This window comes from Capricornis sumatraensis, chromosome 18 (assembly GCF_032405125.1).
Source record: "Capricornis sumatraensis isolate serow.1 chromosome 18, serow.2, whole genome shotgun sequence".
Classification (NCBI taxonomy): Eukaryota; Metazoa; Chordata; class Mammalia; order Artiodactyla; family Bovidae; genus Capricornis; species Capricornis sumatraensis.
This window is the reverse complement of record NC_091086.1, coordinates 68,082,991-68,104,749: the sequence shown is the minus strand read 5'-3', so window position 1 is coordinate 68,104,749 and position 21,759 is coordinate 68,082,991. Positions and strand designations below refer to the sequence as shown.

Genomic DNA, 21,759 nt, shown 5'->3' with positions numbered 1-21,759 from the left:
ATATAAGCCATCCCCTATCCCCCCACAAGAAGCACATTGCCTCTCTGATTTTGACTTACAAATGTTTTTAATCTCTGACTTTGTATCTCCAAGGACGCGTGGATCAAATAACATGCTTGGTCCCTGACATGCAGTTTGGGTCAAGCTGTGTATTATATGAGAATCTAATTGCCCTATTGTTGCTGTTGTACAGTAACTCAGTTGGATCTGACTCTTTGTGCCCCCATGGACTGAAGCACTCCAGGCTTCCCTGTCCTTTACTGTTTCCCAGAATTTGTTCAAACTCATGTCTATTGAGTTGGTGATGATATCTAATCATCTCCTCTTCACCGCCCTCTTCTCCTTTTACCTTCAATCTTTCCCAACATCAATGGTGCTGCTGCTACTGCTGCTAAGTCACGTCAGTTGTGTCCGACTTTGTGCGACCCCATAGACGGCAGCCCACTAAGCTCCTCTGTCCCTGGGATTCTCCAGGCGAGAACACTGGAGTGGGGTGCCATTTCCTTCTCCAATGCATGAAAGTGAAGAGTGAAAGTGAAGTCACTCAGTCATGTCCGACTCTTAGCGACCCCATGGACTGCAGCCCACCAGGCTCCTCCATCCATGGGATTTTCCAGGCAAGAGTACTGGAGTGGGGTGCCATTGCCTTCTCTGCAATGGCCCTGAGCCTCTGTCAATAACTTTTTTTTTCAGTAAAACAACAGCAATTCTTCCAGTGACTCCATGTCATGTATTTGTTAGAGATGAAATTACACAGCTGGCAGCCATAGAATAGTGGCGGGCTGGCAAAGGTTGTACAAATGATTTACATACTGTTTATGATAGCACTTTAAAAAAAATGCAAAGTGTTGGAAAACACTGACAAGTGTGGGACACTGTAGTCCATATTGCTAGAGCAGTCATTGCTGCCTTAGGGTCAAGAAGGTGGGTTTACTAAAATTCAAATTTTATTTTAATCAGACCCTGGAAAGAAAAATAACAAAAGCTTTTAAACACAATGAATTACGTATTAAGTGCTTAGGGGCTGAGACTGGTTGCCACTGTACATTTTTCAAGCTGGTTTTAGACTGTCTTTAGTGTTGTTTTGGTCTCTTTCAGGTTAGGACTAAGATTCCAGCTCTCAAGGGCAGTGTGCCAGGTCCAATTTAGCATCAGCTATTTCATGTTTGTCCTAGCTAATGAGACTATTGATTGAATCATCACAAAAACAAGGGATGGGCAGAATCTGATGGGCGTGTGCTAATTATATGAAACACGCGAAAGCACTGGTACATAGGAATATGTTATATCTATGTAAAGATAAACATGGCATGTTGTTCTAGAACTGAGTAGAATGTGGTGCCAACTATTCTCTTTGCTGCCCCATATTCATGCTCTGCCCTTCTCCCCACAGAGACTGTATCACAAGGGCCCCTTGGCACTTGATTTAAGACTAGCCTTGGCCAGTGAAAGGCAGGAGGAGAGAGAGGCTAGAACGTTTATTCTTCTCTTCCCCCCCAACCGTGCCTCCTGACTCTGCTGGCCCTGCTTCGTAGATTTTTCCTTTGGGACTAAGGGTGGCAAGGGTTTCCATCTGTTGCTACTCCCCGAATACTTCTTCAGGCATCGATTGTTCCCTTAATCTTGCTCACTCGTTTGTAAATGGACCTTTAATTAAATTCTCTTCATTTAAACTCTTTTTGAGAAGACTCTATTTTCCATCTGGGCCCTGATACAAACACAAACAGCAATTAGGATTTTTATTTTCTGATATTCTGAGTACTTAATATAAGCAATAATTGACCCCTCAAATGATAATTATCTACTCAATATTTTAAAATTAATTCCCTAAATTTTACTTCATTCAGTCTCAAACTGGCTCTGAAAATGTTAAGAACCAATGTTTCTTAAGAATAACAATATTCCACAGTTTACTGTGATTCAGATCTTTTAGCATAAAATTTCAAGCAGCATTTGAATCACCTGGGTTTGTTGTTTGTTTTCATTTTACTTTGTTTGAGCTCCAATCCTTTGGCCACCTGATGCAAAGAGCCAACTTATTGGAAAAGACCCTGATGCTGGGAAAGATTGATTACAAGAGGAGAAGGGGGGCGACAGAGGATGAGATGGTTGGATGAGATTGCCGAAAACTCTGGGAGATAGTGAAGGACAGCAAAACTTGGCGTGCTGCAGTCCATGGGGTCGCAAAGTCCATGGGGACATGACTTAGTAACTTAGCAACAACAACGACAATCTTCAAACAAGAAGCAGGGCCTTCAAAAATGAACAATTAACTGAACTCCTGGGAGTCTTCAAAAAGAAAAATCAGTATATAATAACATTAACTAATCTTTCTGATAATAAAAAATTCAGCAGTTAGCAAATCTATTTCAAAAACCCTTACTAGTATATTTAAATTTCCTGTAATAAGGATAAATCTTTTGCAGGTAATGTTTGGACATGTTTTACAGAAATGCAAAAGTGAACACTGAACCTTCTATTTCTCCTGTGTGTAGTGTCTCAGTTTAGAAATTCACAGACTTCCTCCGTGGCTCAGTCGTAAAGAATCCACAGGCCAATACAGGAGACATGGGTTCATTCCCTGGTCCAGGAAGATCCCACATGCCTTGGAGCAACTAAGCCCGTGGGCCACAGCTATTGAGCCTGAGCCTTAGAGCCTGGGAACTGCAACTACTGAGCTCTCAGCTGCAATGACTGATGCCCTAGAGCCCAGCTCCACAACAAGAGAAGCCACTGCAATGAGAAGCCCGAGCACCCAAACTAGAGAGAAGGCCCTGCTTGCTCCAACTAGAGAAAAGCCAGCTTAGCAAATGCACTGCCAAACAAACAAATTAAATTTAGGATGTTTGGGATTATTAGTTGACAAAGTTATTTTTTAAAAGTTCATATAGTTATCTCCTCTAATATTTATCTCTTCTACTCTTTAATTTTATATTATGTTATCTCTGCACTGCTTTTATAATTTATTTCCATCTTCCTAGCTTATTTTGATTTATTTAGCTCTTTTTAAGGTGTCCCATATAAAGGGATGCTGAGCTCATTATTATCTTTTATTTTTAATAATAAAATTTCGATTTCCTTTGAATGCATTTTTTTGCCATACCCTTATGCTTTCATTATAAAATGTTGCTATTTCATTTGCTTTGTAAATATAAAAGACTATGTAATTTTCTTCCTGCTTTCACATTTGATTTGGTAAACCCAAAAGTATGTTTCTTAATTTTAATGTTATTATATTTTTGCTTATCATTTATTGTTTACTTTTAATTTTACTGAATTATTATAAAAGAATGTGGCCTTTCTATACTTTATAACTTTTAGAATTATCTTTACAGCCCATTAGCTGATCAATTTTTATAAATATTCCTTGGACATATAAAGCAAATGGTTATTGTTATTCAAAAAGTATACCTTTAAAAAATTCATTTAATGCATTGGTTTGTTAATTATTTATCCAACTTTCTGTGGCTTTTTCTCCTGTGATTCAGTCTGATTCTGAGAACGTTCACATTATTTTTCATCAATCTCTTTCATTTTTAATATTCAGACGTTATGTTGTTTGGCGCATGTATGCTCACCAGATTTTGCCATATAAGTTAATATATTTTCACTACATAATTCCTTTTTGGCCCTGCTTAGTGATTCTGTGGTAAATTCCACTTTATTTCACATTATTCTTCCCAATCCTACTCTTTGTGGTCATTGTATTTGCTGTCATTTCTTTGTCTATTCTATTTGTCTGTTAGTATTTGTCTAAATAGTAAATGCCTATTTATTTCAACATTTACTTCATTAATATGTGTGCATATTAAACATACCTCATGATTTTCTCATTTTCTACAAATCTGAATTTTTATTTTTTTTCCGAGAATTCAGCATGCTTACATGTAGTACTAGATTGATATACTTGATTTATCACTTCTATTTTAACTTGTTTGCTTATTACTCTTTTCTTCCTTTTTTCTGTACTTTCCATGAATAAGAGGTTATACCCTCTCCTAAAATCATAATAAAATTATTACATAATAATATATAATAAAAGTATTACATAAAAATAACATAGCCTATATCATCCTGCCAAGAATTTTTATTTCTGCTTTCCTTACTCTCTAATAAAATGAGTGCATGTGCCTCAAATATTAATTAAATATATTAATAGTTCTAACTACAACTGCCCCTACAGAGTAAATATTTTATAGGCTTTGAGAAACAAAAGGAAACAATCTTACACTGTAAAATATAAAATACAGAGAACAAGTATAATACACTCATGCATCTTACTTTAGAAGCTTTAATGAGAGGATGTAAATGGTTAAACCAGCATATTCATGATGATGTTATTTTAAGAGTCATGGTGTTATAAAGATCATAGAGAAAATGAACTAATATGTACATTAAATGGTTTTAGGATCACCATGCTATCTCACTCTTATATCTTTCCTTTATATAGCAAACATTGATGGGTTTTCAAGGAAATTATACTTTTCAAAATTAAGGAATAAAATGCTCCACTGATTTCTGGTGTAGAAATTATTAGGGTAATGTCTGTTTTAATGATTTAATTTTTAGCTTTTTGTGGGATTTTATTAAAGCAGGTCAAGAGAATTTTATGATTTATTAAAATAAGGCTTGTTTCAGCTCAGAGAACTTCTATTTCTAAGTTTCAGCCACTCTGGTTGAAAAACATATAATTAAGTAGAAAAAAAATCTTTAAATATTTATTGAGATTAATATAGCTATGCAAGATAGCTAAAGATAGAAATGTAAAGAGTTCTAGCACTGTATAAACAGTATTGCATACATTATACAATTCTATCTATTTTGCTACAGAACTGCTCCAACATTTAAGATCCCTACCAACAGTCATCTGTATGAGTAAAGCCTTGACTGTGTGCTCAGTCATGTCCAGCTCTTTGGGACCCCATGAACTGTAGCCCACCAGGCTCCTCATCCATAAGCTGTAGGCCACGAGGCTCCTCTGTCCATAGAATTTTCCAGGTAAGAATATCAGAGTAGGTTGCCATTTCCTACTCCAGGGGAACTTTCTGACCCAGGAATCAAACCCGTGTCTCTTGAGTCTCCTGCACTGGCAGGCGGATACCTTACCACTACACCACCTGGGAATCTCTTCACAGTTAAGTTTAAAGCAGACAATATGTCGATAAAACAACTATATGATGAGTTCATACAATTTGCTAATCTAGATGCCAAAAAGGATGTCAGAGACTTGGTTGAGAATCACCAATATGTCAATAGTTTGTGAGAAATCTCAATGCTAATTACTGACTTGTTATGTTAGTCGCTCAGTCATGTCTGATTTTTTGTGACCCCATGGACTGTAGCCCGCCAGGCTCCTCTGTCCATGGGATTTTCCAGTAAGAATACTGGAATGGGTAGTCATTCTCTCCTCCAGGGGATCTTCCCAACCCAGGGATTGAACCTCAATCTCTTGCACTGTGGGCAGACTCTTTACCATCTAAGCCATCAGGGAAGCCCCTGTTACTGACTTAAGAGAGTTTATAATCAAATATTAAGTTTATAATCAAATATTAGTGTGGGGTAATGCAGGAAGGAAGTAGACGAGAGTGGAATGAAATTGATAAAATAAGTATAAACACATCTTGAAGTCCTAAGGATATGGCTCACGATTTAACTATATTAATATTAATGGGCTTCCCTGGTGGCTCAGCTGGTAAAGAATCCACCTCCAATGCAGGAGACCTGGGTTCGATCCCTGGATTGGGAAGATCCCCAGGAGAAGGGAACGGCTACCCATTCCAGTGTTCTGGCCTGGAGAATTCCATGGACTGTGTGGTCCATGGGGTCGTCTCTCACTCCATGGGACATGACTGAGCCACTTTCACTTCACTTTCATCAATATTAATGACATAATGCTCTTATATTTTAATTGTCTTCAAGCTTAATTACCATTAGACTTACTTTCACTTGTTGAATAGTCTTGCGGGTCAAGTATTCCTGATTCCTGTAGTGATCTAATACAGGAGTCCACCAGTTCAAGACCTGTTGTGAGCTCATCTTCGATATCTTTTTGACCATCTGAAATGCAATATTTCAGAGAGGTGAACAAGCACATGGTTTTGTCAACATTAAAGCTTAAGACTATCACTTAATAATCAAAAACACAGTAACTAAAACTATTCAGTTCAGTTCAGTCACTTAGTTGTGTCCAACTCTTTGCAACCCCATGGACTGCAGCACACCAGGACTCACTGTCCATCACCAACTCCCAGAGTTTACTCAAACTCATGTCCATTGAGTCAGTGATGCTATTACTTTTATGAAATTCTCATTAGGTATCACATTGTAAACCCTGGTCAACCACTATTAAAAACCAAGGTTAGCCAATTATATGTGTCCGTGAAAAACATAAAGTTACTAGGGAACTGGGAAAACTTAACTCCCATGAACTGTTGAGCTTTCTAAACAATATCACTTAATTTTAGTGTCATGTATTATCAAATTTACTTTTATAAGTTTCTTTCTAAAGTTCTTAAGAAAATTAACCAATAGAGGTATGTGTAGAAGTAAGTATAAGTGCTCATCAAGAAGTGGTATTTTAAATTTAAATGTCCATCAGCTGATGAATGGATAAAGAAGATGTGGTGTGTTTGTGTATATATATATACGTACACAATGGAATATTACTCAATGTAAAAAAGAATGAAATAATGCCATTTCCAGCAACATGGATGGACCTAGAGATTATCATATTGAGTGAAGTCAGAGAAAGACAAATACCTATTTATCATTTGTGTGTGGAATCTAAAATATGATACAAATGAACTTGTTTGCAAAACAAAATGATCCATGGACATAAGAAAACAAACATGATTACCAACTGAGAAAAGGGGTAGGAGAGGAACAAATTAGGGGTTTGGGATTAGCACATATAACCTACTATATGTAAAAGAGACAAACAGAAAGAAATGACAGTATAGCATAAGGAACAAGATCGACTATCTTATAATCATAATGAAAGGAATACAAAAAAGTATGTATGTTAATATATACTGATTATGTAACACTGTAATTCAAGTATACTTCAATAAAGAAAAGAAGCTGTACCTTACCTTGTGATTGCCAGTGAAACTGCTCTTCTGCTGAACTGTAAAAAAGAGAATACCTAGATATAATGAATTTGTTACAAATTAAATGTCTTTAGACTGTAAGATGCAAAAGTACATTAAGTTAGTAATGGCGGCCCCATGGAATTCCTTTTAATTTCTTACTGGGAATAGGTGTCCTGCTTTGATACAATCATAATTTTAATCTATTTGATATATACCTCTTTGGAGTCACAGTATTAACATGTCTGTCATAAACGGACATCATTCAGTAATTTTCAAAAGAACAGCTGATTTTTTTACGAATCACAATCTACTGTACTTATCACTTATGACAGTTTCTATACACATGAAGTTCTACCCAACTGTAGCTATTTTAAAATATAAGTCTGAATAGTTTCATGTAAACTCTGTAAGGTGTTCTAATAAAGATATAACTTTCTCTATTTTCATTATAAAGAGATAAAATAAATCTGCACCTTTCCCTAGACATACCTTATAAGCAGGTCCTTTTAGCTGTTTATTATATTTCAAATTAAGTCATATAAAAATCATAATACTTTACCACCCACCAACTATACAGTTCCCAAGTTTCTACTTTAGAAATATATCATATAATAAAAATGACCCAGGTAGAAAGCGTGGCTCATGTAAATAACATGCCAAAGATATTGTGCATATTGTACCTAGGTGGGCACATAAATTTATTCTGAATGATTTATTTAAAATACAAAAATAAATTGAAAATTTCTAAGTATGAACAGCTCTTCCATTATATATGCAAATATAACATATCCTTTTTTATATGTCAATAATTTGTGGGAAATCTATATGACAATTACTGACAGGTATCATTTTGAGAATGATTTTCTACACCTATTTACTAAATCTTTTACTCTGATCAAGGCACTTCTATGAATAGCTCATCAGTTTCACAACAAAAAGTAGGTTTTAGAACTTTAATCTGTACCTTAGAAATGGTTTCTGAATACATTTGCTGGGGGAAAAGGCAGTTCTGGTATAAATGAGTGTTCAGAATAGCCATGATTGATATACATGAATATAAGAGCCGTCCCTTAAGAGACTGTTTTAGGGCATCTTTCTCCTCAGCCAATCCATTTTAGCAAATTGGAAAATGGTTTTGCAATGATGAGCGCTATAGACAGTTGATACCTAAAATGATAACACTACAAATTCACTCTGATGCAAATTCTCCTTGCATCAGAAAGTGTATCATTATAAAGCAGTAACAACTAAGTGCAAGGTTTAACATGTAAAACAGAAATGCAATCCTATAGTTAATATTTTAAAAAATTACAAAGTATGTTCAGTTAGTAAGTGGCCTCTAATATAGGGGTGGGAAATGTTTTTAAAATTGTACTGAGTTGAATGGTATCCTTTCCCCCAAAAGATGTGTCCACACGAAATCCCTAGAAATTGTGAAAGGTTACTTAGTGGGAAAGGATTTTTAAAGATGTAATTAAGGTAAAGATCTTAAGATGAGAGCTTCTGAAAGTCAATGATCAATGTCCTTATAAAAGACACTAGTGGAGAAAGACACAGAGGAGGTCTTGTGAAGGTCTTGCGAAGGTGAATAACTCCAGGCAAGAGACTGGAGTTATGTATCATAAGCCAAGGAGTGGCTGGAGCCAGCAGAACTGGGAGAGTTCAAAAAAGAACCTCTCTCCTTAGTATTCCTCCATAAAGAAGGCTGAGTGCTGAAGAATTGATGCTTTTGAATTGTGGCCCTGGAGAAGACTCTTGCGAGTCCCTTGGACAGTAAGGAGATTAAACCAGTCGATCCTAATGGAAATCAACCCTGCATATTCACTGGAAGGACTGATGCTAAAGCTGAAGCTTCAATCCTTTGGCCACCTGATGAGAAGAGCTGACTTATTGGAAAAGATCCTGATGCTGGGAAAGATTGAGGGCAGGAGAAGATTGAGGGTGACAGAGGATGACATGGTTGGATGGCATCACCAACTCAATAGATAAGAGATTGAGCAAATTCCAGGAGATGATGAAGGACAAAGAAGCCTGGTGTGCTGCAGTCCATGGGGTCACAGAGTCAGACACGACTCAGTGACTGAAACGACTGAATTGAACTGAGGGAACATAGCCCTGTCAGCATAGGTGATTTTGAACTTCTGAGTCAGTTCATTGGTAGGCTGATAAGAAGACCAGGGTTCCTGAGGAGGAGAAAGTGGTCTGGAGCCCTCTAGAAAGAGAAAGGAATCTGGGGTTCTCAAGGAGAAAAAGACATTTTCTACATGGCTTTGTTTTAATCAGTGTAACAATGTATCTTGCTCCAGGACATGTTTCTCCTTAACTAGAAGGTTTTCTGACCAATCTTGTTATCTTACGAAGTATGTTGTGGGAATGGGTCTGGTAAGACCTTTCTACGGTTAAATCTAATCTTGTTAATTTCAGATGCATGTTGTGGGAGTAGGTCTGGTAAAGTATATAAGGCCTTGATAAGACTAGTGATGGGGGCACTCTCCATATGCCTCCTGATGTCTTTGTCAGAAGCTTTGTCTGTCCCTTTTGTTATTTTAATAAAACTCTGCTACACAAAAGCTCTTGAGTGATCAAGCCTAGTCTCTGGTCCCGAAACTAAATCTTCTTCTTCGGAGATCAAGAATCCAATATCGTTCACTGTAAGCTATAACTTCTGGCCCCCAAACTGTGAGGTAATGAATTTATTTTAAGACACTCGTTGTAGTAACTTGTCATGGCAGCCCAGGAAACCACTACAGTATTTTTCTGGTATGATCAAATGTTTTCACAGTATAGCCTTCAAGATTTGCTATTATCTGTATGCTACTGTGGGAGACCCAGGTTTGATCCCTGGGTTGGGAAGATCTCCTGGAGAAGGAAATGGCAACTCACTCCAGTATTCCTGCCTGGAGAATCCCAGGGACGGAGGAGCCTGGTAGGCTACAGTCCACGGGGTCGTAAAGAGTCGGACACGACTGAGCGACTTCACTTCACTTCATTTCAGTATGCTGCTACGTTTCGTGCCTTGTACCAATTCAGTTCTTTGCTAAGTACTTATTGTATACTAGGGCTGTGCCAATTCATGACAATTACTTATATCTTTTGGTACCTGGGCAGTAGCTATCTTATTGATGCTAAATAACTTGGCCACATATAGCTCAATATTAAAAAAAAAAAATTAAACGACACGATTAAACAAATGGGCAGAACTAAGTGGACATTTTTTCCAAAGAGGAAATGCAGATGGACACTTGGAACATGAAAAGATGCTCAACATCGCTAATCATCAGGGTAACACAAACTGAAACCACAGCGAGGTATCACGTTACACCTGTCAGAATGGCTATCATCAAAAAGAACACAAAGAACAAATGTTGACAAGGATGTAGACAGAGGAGAACCCTTGTACACTGTTAGTGGGAATGTAAATTGATGCAATCTCTTGTGGAAAACAATATGGAAGTTTCTCAGGAAACTAAAATATGTAGTTCTCAAAGAACTACATATGACCCAGCAATTCCACTTCTAGGAATATATCCAAAAAACAGCCCACTAATTAGAAAATACATGTGCATCCACTGTTCATCAGAGCATCATTTATAGAAGGCATTGTGGGTGTCCATCAACAGATATATGCCATAAAAAAGAATGAAAATTTCCCATTTGCAGCAACACAGATGGACTTGGCAATATGCTAAATGAAATAAGTCAGACAGAGAAAGATAAATGCTATATGCTGCTGCTGCTGCTGCTGCTGCTAAGTCGCTTCAGTCATGTCCGACTCTGTGCAACCCCACAGACGGCAGCCCGCCAGGCTCTGCCGTCCCTGGGACTCTCCAGGCAAGAACACTGGAGTGGGTTGCCATTTCCTTCTCCAATGCATGAAAGTGAAAAGTGAAAGTGAAATCACTTAGTCGTGTCCAACTCTTTGTGACCCCATGGACTGCAGCCCACCAGGCTCCTCCATCCATGGGATTTTCCAGGCAAGAGTACTGGAGTGGGTTGCCATTGCCTTCTCCAATGCATGAAAGTGAAAAGTGAAAGTGAAGTCACTCAGTCGTGCCCAACTCTTCATGACCCCATGGACTGCAGCACACCAGGCTCCTCCATCCATGGGATTTTCCAGGCAAGAGTACTGGAGTCGGGTGTCACTGCCTTCTCTGAAATGCTATATGCTATCACTTATATGGGGCTTTCCTGATAGCTCAGTCAGTAAAGAATCCACCTGCATTGCAGGAGACCCAGGTTCGATTCCTGGATCAGGAAGGTCTGCTGGAGGAGGGATAGGCTACCCACTCCAGTGCTCTGTCCTGGAGAATTCCATGGACTGTATAGTACTGTACAGTATTCTGGCCTAGAGAATTCCATGGACTGTATAACTTATATGTGGAATCAAAAAACAACAACAACAAACTCGTGAATAAAACAAACAGTAATGCAGACTCACAGGAATAGAGAAGAAACCCGTTGTTACCAGTGGAGAGAGTGTAGGAAGGAGGGGCAAGATAGGGGTTGGTGGGGGGAGGGTTATCATGGGATTACACGAAATTGTACATGTGAAGCTTTTCTTGAAAACTGTAAATCACTGCAGAATTTTAAAAATCCCCCATCCAATCAAAACAACATCAACAAAAAGTCATGGAGGAAAATCCAGTTGCTACTTCCCACTTGAAACAATAAGAATGCATAAGTCGCTGGAAGTTTCTTCCATGCTCATCAAAGCCCTGCTCTCCACTCCTGGGCACACAGAAGATCACAATTCTCTACCACGCTGCATGTGTTTGGGGCCATGTACCACCTCCTGCCCCAAGCACAGAAGGGCGGACATGTGATTTCCATGCACTCCCTTGTGAAGCCGTATGTTGAGAAGGGTCCCTGAGTAACCACATACTGGGGAAATTTCTGCCAAACCAGAGAAGACACAACATGAATGACAAATAAACCATAGTTTTGTTAAAACTCTGAAGCTGGAGGGTTGTTTTCTTGGGCAGAATAAATGTCACACTGAATAATACAGAAATATGCCATTATTTGAGTTCATAAGGCATCTCCAACTTCTCCATCTTTCATTTCCACAGTTTAGAGCTGGGAGAAAACGTCTCCGGTCACCCTGGCACAAATAAATCAGTGCTCCGGCATTTCGCATCCTTTGAGATTTATCCACTCATCCACAGTAATGGGTGATTTTACACATAGAACTACACATCACACTGTTACATATTTACTTTTTGTTCGTTTCTTTAAAAAAAGTTTCAATTTTATGTGCAACAGAAACAAGAAGAAACATTTTTTATCACAATTGAAAAAATACTATTGACAGTAAAAATGAAACTATCTGCTCAAAGCAGGGGTATCTCTGGAGCAGACAAAGAGCATTAATCATGTAAATGGTTTCCTGATTTCCTTAGCAGAGTTAAAATGCACTAAAAGTATGACTGATCACAGAAAATAGAAGTCCCAAGAGACACTGGGTTTGCATTTTATTTCCTTTATGTGTGCCCTTTACTTTCTATGCAATTGCATATTTATGCAATTGATTCTTAAAAGCTGCCCTAAGGTGGACACTTTTTTTAAAAAAAAGCAAACTCTTTATTCATTCAACAGAAATTATGCCTACACTTCAGACACTCTTATTTAAGGTGTCTTTCCCCCAATCATATCATTCAACTTAATCTAATATAAAAGTCAGTTTTGAGGCTGTTGTAGCTTTCATGTATGTTCGGTTTCAGGAAATAAAGTTTGCTTTCACTACCAAAATTCTATTTCTTAGACTAGAAATAATGTCTAAAGAATTAAATGTGGGCTTTAGTGGCACTAGTGGTAGAGAATCTGCCTGCTAATGCAGGAGATAAAAGAGACGTGGGTTCAGGAAGATCCCTGGATCAGGAAGATCCCCTGGAGGAGGGCATGGCAACCCATTCCAATATTGTTGCCTGGAGAATCCCATGGGCAGAGAAGCCTGGCAGGCTGCAGTCCACAGAGTCGTAAAGACTTGGACATGACTGAAGAGACTTAGCACACACACATGCATATTTAAATACAACTTTATATAAGTTTCAGAACTCAATTATTGTGAGAATACACATATATATTTATAACAGAGACCATCGTAAGTAACATTTAGCTTTTAAATACAAACACACACACACATACACACACACACAAATATATACTGGCAATGCTAGAAAAGAATTTTTAAAACAATATTTTAAAAGCACAAATCCTAGTAGCAAATGCATAGATACCTTTCACTTTACAACAGGCAATATTCTAACTGATTTCTAGTTAAACTTTACAACAAAACTTTTGAGAGGTGATATTTTCCCATTTTATAGAAAATGAAACTGAGCTGAAAAGTTCTTATGGAACTTGCTGGAGACCCCACAGTCAACAAATACTGAAGCCAGGATTATTACCCTGACCACCTGCTTCTAGAGACTACATTCTGAACTAACATTCTATTCACACACTTGGCACAAAAATTGAACTCCTATGCAATTAAAGCCATAAACTCCAGAAACTAAGGTGAAAAAACAAGCCACATCCTGGGAGAAGACATTTACAATGCATACAGCTTACAAAGGGTTATCTTGCAGAACATTATAAATAACTCCTACAAATCAATGAGAAAGAGATTAAGAGATCAAGTAGGAAAGAGGTCAACTAATATATGTAAAATTGATGAAGAGCAGAAAAACCAAGAATGCATACATTAAAAGAGACTCAATCCTATCAAAAGTTAAAAGAATAGAAATTGACAGATACCTTTTTAATCCTCCACAGTCTATAAAACTACTAGAAAGTCTGACTGTGCTAAATGTTGAAGAGGAGATGAAGAAATGTTAACTCTCATACACTGTATGTGGGACAGCAAACTAGCGAAACACTTGGGTGAGTTGTGAGTCAATATCTGATAATGTTTTATGTGCAAATACCCAATCATTCAGGCTCCCTGGTAGTTCAGTGGTAAGGAACCAACCTGTCAATGTGGGAGATGTGAGTTCCATCTCTGGGTCAGGAAGATCCCCTGGAAGAGGAAATGGCAACCCACTCCAGTATTCTTGCCTGGGAAATCCCATGGAAGAAGAAGCCTAGAGGGCTACAGTCCATGCGGTCTGAAAGAGTCAGACATGACTTAATGACTTAACAGCAATCCAGTCATCCAGCAATTTTCCTTCTAGGTAGAGCCTTCGGGGAAACCTGTGCACCTGTGCCCAGAAAACTTATGCAGACTGTTCCTGCCTATATGCTGGCAGTAGCAAAACAAATGAAACAACCTAAGGGAACAACAATAGGGAAACCGACAAACTCCGTTCCATAATAGTAGGATTCCACATCATATATGACATAACATGGAAAACACCATTTGCCCGCTAGAGAAAATTAGCCCGATATGTGATGTACATAAAGTGAAAGGGTCAGTTGCTTAGTCATGTCTGACTCCTTGCGACTCCATGGACTGTATGTAGCCTTCCCTTTTTCCAGGGGAATCTTCCCAACCCAGGAATCAAAGCCAGGTCTCCCACATTGGAGGGGGATTCTTTACCAGCTGAGCCACGAGCGAAGCCCAAGAATACTGGAGGAGTAGCCCATCCCTTCTCCAGGGGATCTTCCCCACCCAGGAATCGAACTGGGGTCTCCTGCGTTGCAGGTGGATTCTTTACCAACTGAGCTATGAGGGAAGCCCAGAGTCTGCTAGGCTCCTCTGTTTATGGGATTTCCCAGGCAAGAATACTGGAGTGGGTTGCCATTCCTTTCTCCAGCAGATCCTCCCAACACAGGGATCAAATCTGGGTCTCTTGCATTGCAGACCCATTCTTTACCATCTGAGGCACCAGAGAAGCCCAGTGCACACATGGGTCAGGCTCAAAAGCAAAATATAGAGTGGAAAACATAAACTGCACGTAAGACATGTACTCCAGGACTCCGATGATGAAAAAATTTTAAGACACTGACTAAATAATATTGCATATAAATACAAACACACACATGTACGTGTAAGAGGGAGAGAGACCATACAAAGACAGATTAAAGAGATGCACCCAAACTCACGATGGTGAGAGCAGAGGAAAGTAAGTCTGAGCAGGGACAAAAAGGGAAGCTCACTTTTATCTCAAATGTTTAATGTTATGAAAAATGGGGGGAAAACAGGTTAACATGAATTTAAGAATATCTTTGATACTTGAAACCGGGAATTCTTACATTAGAAACATGTTCAGTTAAATATTTTCATTGATCCTTGTGACTTGGTTCTACATCATATTCTCATCATTGTCGGAATCACTCAGAGTTGAAACTCAAACGATGTGAGACAATTCTGAAATCTGTAAGTGTAAATAATTGAGGGAAGTAATGGTTTTGAATATAATGAGTTTTTTCTTGCACATAAGAAATATGACAGTATTACTTTTACAGTTACTTTTGCTCAAGTTTGACACAGTTTGAACATTTCAAGCGGGCAAACAATAACTTTCAAGTTCTGAGGTCATGAGGTAGGAGAAAAACTAGCTTAAACCAAAGAATAACCTTTGAGTTCCTCCAGAAATGATTTTCAGTCTTATCATTTCTAGCATGATAGTCTCCTTATCCACCTCTGGGTCATTTCTAATATATATATATATGAAAGTTCAAAGAGTTTTCTTAATGTTAGGAAAAGACACAAAGTGAACCATTACTACAGCTACTTGGCCTGTTACGAACCTGCTCAAATACATTTTCGTAGTTTCTTTTTCAACTTTTCAATGCCTGAAGCACCAATTCCTTGCACTGTATTGTGTGGCATTTTATTGCTGACAATATCGCTCAAAATGAAATAAAGGAGAGGAACTATGAGTTTGTGGTTATCTGGCTTTCAAGTTAAGCAATGTACCTAAAACATAAGCCACAGAAACTACTGTGAAGTATTAATCAATTGCTTCTGAACTGACATTTGATGCTCGCCTACAGGAACAAAGGACCTTTTATTTACAATGTCCCTATGGCCTGAAAGTGTGTCCTCACATAAAGTTTTTTTCAGTATATGGCTTTTGCATGCAGCCACATCACAAAAATAGCCATTGGTGGTAAAATAAAATGACCTTGGTCAAAAGTCTCGAACATCATGACAATAAAACATATTTAGAAAAAATGGTGAGACACGGTACCCATGGAGCTCTGTTCAGGATGCTGTTGCCCTTGAATGCTATGGACAGTAACCAGTCCTTATTAATTTGGTTGGCGAGTGACCCTGCTTCTCCCAGAACTTTCTGCAGAACTGATTTTCTTTCAATTTTTTGCCTTGTGGACTCTATAAGTGTTTGTGGTCTATTCCCAAATGAATATCACAGTATTTCCACCATGCAGTAAGAATGTTTATTTGTTTCTTAGGCCACACGTCTTCTATCCACTTTAACTATTTTCATCAAAATGTAATTCTGCAGCTACTATATAATAATAATGTTTAATGGTATACGGTGGGCAGTTATAGGACCACAAAGCCCAAATGAGGAGACTGTGTGCGTGGTGTATAGTTCTTCAAGTCAGGCTTGAAGGCTAGACTCCCTTCAGCTCTGCTCCTATCAATACAGGACACTTCGGGCAAGTGACTTAAACTCTCAGGGCCTACATGGAGACATCTTGAGGCTTAAAGAAATCAGCTCATATCAAATGATTTCTATATCAAGTGATCAGGGCCTGGCATGTCTTGAGTAAGTACGCAACTATTTCCTTTTCACTCTATTGCTCAAATGGTCACTATAGTTTATAGATTATTTTGTTGTAGTTCAGTCGCTAAGTCATGTCTGACTCTGTGATCTCGTGGACTGCAGCACCCCTGGCTTCCTTGTCTGTTACTCTCTCTTGGAGTTTGTTCAAGCTCATGTCCATTGAGTCAGTGATGCCATCCAACCATCTCATCCTCTGTCATCCCCTTCTCTTGCCTTCAATCTTTCCCAGCATCAGTCTTTTCCAAGGAATCAGCTCTTTGCATCAGGTAGCCAAAATATTGGAGCTTCAGCTTCAGCATCAGTCCTTCTAATGAATGCTCAGGGTTGATTTCTTTTAGGATTGACCGGTTTGATAATGGCTTATTATAATTTATATCATCTATTAGAATACATTGCTGCCCACTGTGTGTGGGGATGGGGGCAGTCAACACGGGGACAGAGCGGGGGGAAATGGGAACAGGAGACTTAGAAAACACCCAGGAATAGTGGGACCAGTCCTGGAGAAAATGGTAAAACAGCATCTCCACCAGCCCTTGGTAACTGCTCACTGTGGCTCTGGGCTTGCAGAACAGAGAGACACAGGGCCAGCTCGCCATATCCTGGCAGTCTGCAGGATGTGACAGTAAGGACACAGGGCAGGAAGGAACATTCATGAAGAGGTGTGTTTGGGGCACTGTTGCACACAGGTCCATGGAACCTTGAGCATGTCCATCACTTACTCTGAGCTTGGTTTTTCTCTTTGTAAAATGGGCTATTACTAGAAATTTCCCCATAGGGATCTTGTAACAGTTAAGTGTGTGATGTATGTAAGACCCATAAAATAGTGCTGAGAATATTTTGTTGTTGTTCAGTTGTTAAGTCATGTCTGACTCTCTGCGACCCCATGAACGACAACACACCAGGCTCCTCTGTCCTCCACTATCTTCTAAAGTTTGCTCAAATTCATGTCCACTGAGTGCCATCCAACCATCCCATCCTCTGCCGCCCTGTTCTCCTTTTGCCTTCAGCTGGGATCATAGGAGCCATTAAAAACAAAGTAAGCCAACATTATCACAAATAGGACAGAGGCTTGAGAGAGAACAACTCATAGAACTGAAAGTTCAATAAGCCAACGTACAGAATCCCACTTGTCCACGTTCAGTTTGGTTCACTTCAGTCGCCCAGTCGTGTCCATGTTGGATGCCAATTAATATCATCACACAAATATGTTACAGGCTTTGAAGACTTTATACTGTCTCATTTTTTTCCACAATAAACTGAGGAAGGAAAAGAGGCAGTCTGTGATTTCCAAAGAAAGATGATTTGCTTTTTAAGCCTTAAGTTTTCCATTGACCCCCACACAGGAGGCTTCCCCTGACAACTGCTTCTGTTCTCGCCATAGTAAAGACTTCAAAGACCGTTTGCTATTTTCCAAACCTTGGAAGAAAATGAATCACATCCAAATTGCTATTATTAATTTCCATTTAGTTTGAGGCAGGGGAAATTCACATTCCTAAGCTATTAATAAATCTGTTGTACGTGATGACAGTTGAAATACCCAGGCAACTGATAACCTCAAAATGGTAAGACTCACTTGCTGTAGTCTGGATACATATGGCCCCAAAGTTTATCACAGAGGACCACAACACTGATGGGTATGTGAGTTGGTCAGCTCGAGAGAAGCAAGGGGGAATAAATAGGAATTCTGTTTTGTCTTCATTCCTCCAAAATACATACTCCAGTTTCTAGTAACCATAGAGTATTTGCCTTAGGCCTTATCACTCTAAATGCACCAGCTACACAAAGCCAAGTTCTAACCTTGGGAAAGACATACTGGCCAGTTTCTCTTTTGGAAATGCTTTCATAGTTTTGGAGTTGACCACAGTTCAATTACAATAGACATATTATGTGTAAAATTCAATATGAGAAGGAGGAACAAATGGTGAATTATAATCTAGAAAATTCACACATTATATTTGTCTCTGTAGTCTTTTGGGAGACTTCTCATGCATGTACTAGGTATTTTTCAAGATGCTACACTAGTACACAAGAATTTTACAGTAGTTGAAGCAAAATTTCTGAATGCCAGCCACAATAGGCAATAAAGCACTGTAATATCTTTGTCTGTGGGCATTCCATGGATTGGAACACATACACCACAATTGAAGATGACTGGGGATACTATTAATCAGATGACTAATACGATCTCTTATCACATTTTGAAATGCTTTCCAAACCATCAAAAATTGAGACATTTGCATAGTTTATTTGCTAAGTGTTTACTATCATTTTATATATGATTATACTAATAATGTCCTTTGGTACTCATCATAACTCACAGTGAGATCTTTGATTAACCCGAATGTTTTATTCAATCATCTTGAGGGTGAACAGAAAGTTGCTGTATTTTGCAGTTTGATCATTCATAACTGATTTCTAAGGCAAGAGAGGGTTTTTTTTTTTTTTTTGGTGTGTTTACCGGCAGAAGTGGTACCAATGTCAAGGCTCTCCGATTTTCAAGTTTCAGGCTTCAGCATTCAATATCTTGGAAATATGCCTACTGTTAGGGTCCTCTCAGTGGACAGACTGGCTTAATCTTGGGGATACTGCCAGGCAAAAGGAAAGGTCAAGCTTGTGTGTCCGCAGCTTCCTGTGATCGGGTGATCTTGCGTGTGTGTGTGAATGTGCATATGTGTGTCAGGGCATCTCGCCTTTCCTCTAAAGCACTCTGATCTGCTCACAGCTTTTCTTCCACCTGCTGTTCTGTCATTAAGTGTGTGGTCTATTATAGACATGTCAAACCCTGGTTAATGGGTTTGACTAGAATTGATATAATTTTATTAGTAAAAGTGAAGCTAACATCCCTTAGATATTTAAGGAAAACTTATGCAAATTACCATGGCCTGTTTTATAGAAAAGGCAAAACTGAAACTTTGGTTTTGTGACATTGAATACCAACAGATAATCTGTGAAAATAAAGCTCAATGTTATTGTCTTTATAGAGCATAAGGCAAGTAATGTTCATGAACAGCTCTCATTGTATTATAGATCCTTACTTCCTTATGATCAGTAGCAAGTTTCTTTAAACAACTTGAAGGTTCCGTTCACATGTTTAATGTTCATAACATCAAATCAGAACAAATGTTCATAGTAGTTTATGTGTAATTTCAAAACACTAGAAACAACCAAATGTCTCACAATATGTGAGGTGTTAAACAAGGTGATGCAGCCATACCAAGGAGAGGCATGTAGCAAGAAAAAGGAAGCCTACTATTGATTATGCAACACACAACTTAGAAAGATCTCAAGTGCATTACGCTGAGGGGAAAAGATCAATTAACATTCTTGAAATAACAAAATTACAGAAGTGGAGAACAGAGCAGTGGCTCTCAGGGCTTTCGGGAGCATGAATGTAGGAATGGCTGTAAACAGGGGTGGCTATGAAACAGTCCTGAATTGTCTGTGGCTGTGGTTACAGTAGCTACTTAGGTAATACAATTACACAGAACTAAATTCTAGTCAAGGCTATGGTTTTTCCTGTGGTCATGTATGGATGTGAGAGTTGGACTGTGGAGAAAGCGGAGCACTGAAGAACTGATGCTTTTGAACTGTGGTGTTGGAGAAGACTCTTGAGAGTCCCTTGGACTGCAAGGAGATCCAACCAGTTCATTCTGAAGGAGATCATTCCTAGGTGTTCATTGGAAGGACTGATGCTGAGGCTGAAACTCCAATTCTTTGGCCACCTCATGCGAAGACTTGACTCATTAGAAAAGACCCTGATGCTGGGAGGGATTGGGGGCAGGAGGAGAAGGGGACAACAGAGGATGAGATGGCTGGATGGCATCATCGACTTGATGCACATGGGTTTGGGTGAACTCTGGGAGTTGGTGATGGACAGGGAGGCCTGGTGTGCTGCAATTCATGGGGTTGCAAAGAGTCAGACACGACTGAGTGACTGAACTGAACTGAACTGAAACACACTTAAAACTCAGTATTCAAAAAACAAAGATCATGGCATTCAGTCCCATCACTCCATGGCACACAGATGGGGAAAAAGAGGAAACAGTGGCAGGTTTTAATTTTGGGGGCTCCAAAATCACCACGGATGGTGACTGCAGCCACAAAATTAAAAGATGCTTGCTTCTTGGAAGAAAAACTATGACAAACCTAGACAGTGTATTAAAAAGCAAAGATATTTTGCCAACAAAGGTCTATATAGTGAAAGTTATGGTTTTTCCAGTAGTCATATACAGATGTGAGAGCTGGACCACAAACAAGGCTGAACATCAAAGTATTGATGCATTTGAACTGTGGTGTTGGAGAAGATTCTTGAGAGTCCCTTGAACTGCAAGGAGATCCAACCAGTTCATCCTAAAGGAAATAAACCCTGAATGTTCGTTGGAAGGACTGATGCTGAATCTGAAGCTCCAATACTTTGGCCACCTGATGTGAAGAGCTGACTCACTGGAAAAGACCCTGATGCTGGGAAAGGTTGAAAGCGGAAAGAGGGGGCAACAGAGGATGAGATGGTTGGATGGCATCACCAACTCAATGGACATGAGTTTGAGCAAGCTCTGGGAGATGGTGATGGACAGGGAGGCCTGAGGTGCTGCAGTTCATGGGGTTGCAAAGAGTTGGACATGACTTAGCGACTGAACAACAGAACACACAGGCATAAATGAGTGCATGAAAAACTGGGGAAATCTGTGCCTGGTACCAACGTCAATTTCCTGGTCAGGACGCTGTACTACATAGCCATGCACGCACACTTCTCTGTGGATTCTATTTTGTGGCTTCCTATGAATCTATCAGTTCAGTTCAGGTCAGTCACTCAGTCGCATCTGACTCTTTGCGACCCTATGGATTATGAATCTATAATCATTTCAAAGTAAAAAAGTAGAAAACAGTTCAATGGGGTAAGGGTTGGCTTCACTTCAGTTCTTTGCCCTGAACTGATTTTTCTATATGCAATTAGTTACTCAATTATCCTCATG

The 21,759-nt window shown here is 39.0% G+C and overlaps 1 protein-coding gene across 2 annotated transcripts in view; it reads right to left on the bottom strand.

Moving 5' to 3' along the window:
* CTNND2 (catenin delta 2) overlaps window positions 1-21,759 on the bottom strand; it is a 935,828-nt gene that overhangs the window by 504,893 nt on the left and 409,176 nt on the right. Inside the window, exons 3-4 of one of the 2 annotated variants that reach the window (XM_068990784.1) lie at window positions 7,092-7,126; window positions 5,941-6,057 (exon numbers count right to left, since the gene is read on the bottom strand). In XM_068990784.1, the coding sequence (XP_068846885.1) occupies window positions 5,941-6,057; window positions 7,092-7,126 (152 nt within the window). Of the gene's footprint in view, window positions 1-5,940; window positions 6,058-7,091; window positions 7,127-21,759 lie in introns of those variants that run through there. The other variant, XM_068990785.1, reaches the window with a different exon arrangement.